The following is a 5,435-nucleotide window of genomic DNA, read 5'->3' on the forward strand; positions in this document are numbered from 1 at the left end:
TCATTGCACTGTTGAAAGCTTGTGGATGTGTTGCGGTACTTGCATTCCAGATGCATTCCTAACAGCTTGTGAGGTGTAGACTTTTGTTAAATTTGCTTCCAAATGCCGTGTACAAAATCTATGTTCCACAAAAGGCAACAGCTCCCTAATGGCCTTATCCAGCCCCTTGTAAGAACAATAAAAATTCAGTTTAGGAACAATATTTAAGTCAAGAACAATAACAAGAACATCCATTAAAGAAAGCAACAAGCATTACCTTTTGTTGATCTGAGATTATAGTTTTGTTTGTTCCTTCTCCTAAATCAAGATCTGCAATCAACAATTCCAAAAACCATTTCCAGCTTTCATAATTTTCAGATTCCACAACAGCCATAGCAACATGCATTATACTATTATCACCATCTATTCCTATAGCTGAAAGAAGCTGTCCTCCGCAAACTGTTTTTAATAAACAACCATCAAGGCCAAGTACTGGTCTGCAGCCAACCTTCCAAGACTTTTTTGAAGCTTCATAGCATATATACATCCTCTGGAATCTTGGTTCATCCCCTTCTTGCAGTCTAGTAGTTCTAATTTTGACTGTATTGTTCGGATTGCTTCTTAGAATTTCTACACCAAATTTCCTAACATTAGCATAATGCTCCCTCATCTTATCTTCAACCCCCCTCAAAGCCTTTTGCCTCACTCTACAACATTTCCATTGACCAACATCAACTTTTAAAACTTTTTTGAACTCTTCTTGCATTTCTCCTAACTTCCAGTTGGGATTTTTTCTAATTTTATCCCCATATTTGTTAGCAAGCCACTTCACAGTCACTAGCTTGTTGTTGTAGTTCCAAACACAATTGTGGTCATTTAATAGAGTCTTTATTTGCCAACATTTTGTAGGTTCAATATAGGAGGCCCACATCTTAAAGGGACAGCCTTTAACACACCCCACTTGCATTCTTTTTAATCATCAACTAAAAACAGGTAGGACCTACCTGTTGCCATAGAACTTGACCTAACAGCATCCTTAAATTCAATTTTGCTGGCAAAACCAAGTCCAACCTTCCACTTAATATTTTTAGGAGCTATATTTGCATTAAAAATCTCTCCCACTCTTTTACCTTTTTTTTGCTCAGAAAGTGTTGCATAACACACTTCTTCATCACTTTCCTCTTCACTACTTAGCCCATCAAAAGAACCACTAAGGTCAGAACTGAGAGTGTTGCATAGCTTCTCTCTCATGTTTGTCCATGCTTTGTCTATCTTCCTTGATTTTTTTACAAATTTCATTAAACTCTTCATCACTGCAACTGAAATTATCACCATCTAATATATTATCAATGTCATTATCATCAATTTCATCATCCCATTTAACTGGTGTTTGATGATATACATAGAAAGTTGCAGTATTATCACAGAATTTGCTTAATTCCACCACTTCAGGCTTTGTTTCTTTAGTCAACAATGTAATGCCAGATTGACTATTGTAGTACAAAGAGTCAAATTCCTTTAATATGTCTCCTACACATACCTTTAATTCTTGGACACTGATCGTTTCGAGGTCAATATTATGATAGATTTTCCACGTATTGGAGGTGTACTTGACGACAGGAACTTGTTGAAATTGTCTTCCATAATATACTATAACTTTATATAATTATTGCCTGCACAAATCAAGTTACTCGATCAAGGTCTTAAAATTATAAACCCTAAAGGTAAACTAATAAATTAACATTAAAGACTTACATTGAGTCTTCATTAACACTGCAAGAAGGTGGATTTTGAACTTTAATCTCCGGTGGTTTCTTCATCTGGGTTTACTGATTGTATGTATATTGATAAGTCTGTGAATAATCGTGAAGTTGAGTTTGATTTGTTCTATCGGGTTGCAATATTATGAAATGGGCCAAGAATTTTTGGGTTGTTTTTTAATTTAATTTTGATTAAAAAATAAATGCGTGTCATATTACGTGGCAGTATTTAACCGAGTATCGTTAAAAGTCAACACCGGTTAACAGATATGCAAGTTAATTTTTGTTTAATGATTTAATTGAAAATGATTATTGGTATAATAACCCAATTGCAAGTTTTTTGAGTTTGATTATCCAACTGCAAGCTAAGAACGAGTTCAGTAATGAATTAGCCAATTAACCCTATAAATCGCACCAGTTGTTCTCAAGTTGCGACTACAACGTTAGTGTAAAGAAAACCGAGCTGCGACTTATGGTGTTTACTGTTTAGGGCTCATTTGGTTTGAAGTCTAGGTGTGGATTTTTATCGTTCCAAACTCATATTTTCTGTTTGGTTAAGAAAAAGATAGTATGAAATTTATATCCTAGAAACTCAGCAAGATATAGGTTTACAAGATATAGCTTTTTCGTATCCAAACAAAGAGATGAGTTTCGTGCATGGGTACAAGAAATCAACATATTTTTCTTTTGATTTTATCTATATTTATACAATTATATCTATATTTTTTATACAAACTAAATCAATGATAGAGTATATTTTATATATATTCTAGATGATTTTATTCTCATATTTAATTGTATTTTGCATTGATTTGGATATTTATTTAATAGATTTTAATGTTTTATTGTAGAGTGCAAGGAATTTCTAAAGTTGGAAGGATTTGAAGAAATAAAGCTTAATTGGACTCAAATTTGGATGGAAATTCAGATTTATTGGGCTACACGTATTATTTCGCTGTTTGGGCCATATCTGGAGTTCCGTACATCAGATTTTGACGATCTTACAGCCCACGCGAAGCTTAGAGAATTTTCTTTGATTCAAAGATGGTCCAATATCCAAAACCCAACTGGAAAAGCCCAGAAACTGTGGAGAAAGCAGACCTGCGAATTTTAATTACAGACTCCTATTCGGTTTCGGAGATTGCCTTGTAATTTGATAAAAGCATTAAAATACTTTTATTCTAGGACATCAATTAGTTTTTATTAGAGATATATACATAGAGATAGGGAGAGAAGAGAAGAGACTTTTACTTTTCTTCTTGTTCAAGATTTGAAGATTGAAGGTTGTTTCTCTATTCTCAATAATAGTTTAATTATGCATTTTTATTACATCTTGTGTTTTGTTAGTTTAATTATGAGTGAGTAGATCTATAATCCGGGGTTAAGTTGAACCCTAGCTATGATAGATGCATGATTCCCCCAACCCCAAATTGATTGTTTAATTGCTCTCGCTTATTGAGTTGTGCTGATTTACAATTACATGTCAGGCATGATTATGTGATTTGTTTGAACCGATATCTATTTACCATCGGAAGTTGGATTTAGATGGTTGTGATTTATCCAATAAGGACATGAAATTCTCCATGGAAATAGGTAGAATGGATTGTTAGGAAGCCAGGATGCTGTGTTTAATGTCTCTAAATTGCATGATACCATGGAAATAGGCTTGATTGTATTTTTAGAGAAGCCATTAATACTCGGAAGAGGTTAATGGTATTTTATAGGGCGCATCTTTCCTCTTGAGTAATATATTTGATTGATTGGGGTAGGGAATCGTAATTGCATTGATTCATGCTAGTGGGGATACTTAATTCTGGATGTTTTAATTAATTGATAAAATCCATATTTGATTTCGTATAATTAGTATAATCATCTCTAAAATATTATTGTGTTCTTTGCTTAGTTGAAATTGGTCAGAAATAACTAGTGTTTGACACATTTGTCTCTGTGGGATCGACTCCGACTTACCTTGCTACATTGTTAGGAGGATTTATTGGGATTTTTATTTGATAGGTATACGACAGCCTTGTCAAATTTTTGGCGCCGCTGCCGGGGACAAAGTGGTGTTAGATTAGTCTATTTTTGATATTTTTAGCTAAGTCTTTAGTTGTGTTGCTTCGGCTATTATCTCTTGTTTTCTGATCCTTTGTTCTAGTTTTCTTGATATATGCACACTCGAAGTTCAGGTACAGAAAATTTGATTCCACTTGATCCTGAAATTGAAGCTACAGCAAGAAAGCAATCCGGTGAACAAAGGAGAAACAAAAACAAGGAAACTATGGGCGAAGAAGTACCAGCGAAATCTTTGAGGGAGTATGGTATGCCAGACACCACAGGCGTCATGTCCTCTATTCTCAGACTAGCTGTCACAGCTACTCACTTCGAGCTCAAGCCTCAGTTCATTCAATTCATCTCTAATGATTCTTTTGCGGGCTTGGCTTCTGAAAATCCAGTTGATCATCTCGAGAGTTTTCTTGAAAAGTGTGATATGATAAAGCTGACCAATGTCCCTGATGATGCTATCAAGCTGCGTTTGTTTCCATTTTCTCTTCGGGATGCAGCTAAGGATTGGTTGAAAGATGAAGGGCCAAACAAATTTACTACTTGGGATGTTTTAGCAAAGGCCTTTCTACTTAAATTCTTTAGGCAAAAGAAGACTGCCAAGCTAAGGAATGACATATCTAATTTTCGTCAAGAAGATGATGAATCACTACATGATGCTTGGAAAAGATTCAAACGCCTTCAAAGGCAATGTCCTCACCATGGAATTCCTGATTGGTTGCTGATCCAAACATTCTATAATGGGTTGACACAAGAGTTTCGAATCTTTATCGATGCCGCATCTGGCGGATCAGTTATGGCAAAGAGTACCGAAGATGCAAGAACTCTATTAGACGAGATGGCGTCTAATGACAATTATCCTTACAGTGATCGAAATCAACCCAAGAAGGGTGGTAAGTACGATGTTGATGCTTTGACCATGTTGACGAGTTCTATGAAAGAATTGGCTAATGAGATCAAGGAGCTAAAGTCTGGGTCTTCATCTACAGTTGCTTTATGTGAAATATGTGGTACACAGGGGCACACTCAATATGCTTGTCAATATAATTCATCTGATATGGCTATGGAGCAAGCAAATGCCCTTTACAATCAGAATCAGAGGCAACAATACAATCCTTACTCCAACACGTACAATCCTGGTTAGAAAGATCATCCAAATTTCTCATACAAGAATAATCAAGCTCAATCTCAACCACCTGGTTTTCAACCAAGAGCACCTTTCAATGCACCAGTTCAACCACAAAAATCCCACTTGGAGAATCTCTTGGAAGGATTTATTTCAACACAGGTAAAGAAAAATGATGGAATTGATGCAAGTATCAATGAGATGAAAGCTCACAACAAGATGATGGAAAATGCAATCTCTCAATTAGCTCAACAAGTGAATCAACTTGGAAAGTCTTCGGGTCAACTTCCTGGCCAAACTGAGCAACCGCCAAGAGGTCATATCAATGCGGTAACTTTGAGGAGCGGCAAAGAATTGCAAGAGCCAGAGTCAAAGGTGAGAAAAAGGGTTGTGAATCTTGAAGAAGATGGGGAGAAAATTACATCTGAAAAAGTGATAGAGAATGATGCAGTGGAAGAAGAAAAGAAAGAACCAGTCGTTGTTCCTATTACACCATATGTGCCACCTGT

At 35.7% G+C, this 5,435-nt stretch overlaps 1 protein-coding gene and 1 non-coding gene across 2 annotated transcripts; both read right to left on the reverse strand.

The window, feature by feature from the left end:
• LOC108197933 (uncharacterized) lies at nt 1–1,230 on the reverse strand. Its single transcript, XM_017365670.1, has 3 exons — nt 984–1,230; nt 257–924; nt 1–165 (listed from the first exon to the last, which is right to left on the reverse strand). Exons 1-3 carry the CDS (start codon nt 1,228–1,230, stop codon nt 1–3), a joined length of 1,080 nt encoding a protein of 359 aa, XP_017221159.1.
• Nucleotides 1,231–4,401: 3,171 nt separating this feature from the next.
• On the reverse strand, nt 4,402–4,508 carry LOC135148571 (small nucleolar RNA R71). Its single transcript, XR_010286651.1, has one exon. It is a non-coding gene; the product is annotated as a small nucleolar RNA R71 (small nucleolar RNA).
• Between the last annotated feature and the right edge of the window lie 927 nt (nt 4,509–5,435).

This window comes from Daucus carota, chromosome 8 (assembly GCF_001625215.2).
Source record: "Daucus carota subsp. sativus chromosome 8, DH1 v3.0, whole genome shotgun sequence".
NCBI lineage: Eukaryota > Viridiplantae > Streptophyta > Magnoliopsida > Apiales > Apiaceae > Daucus > Daucus carota.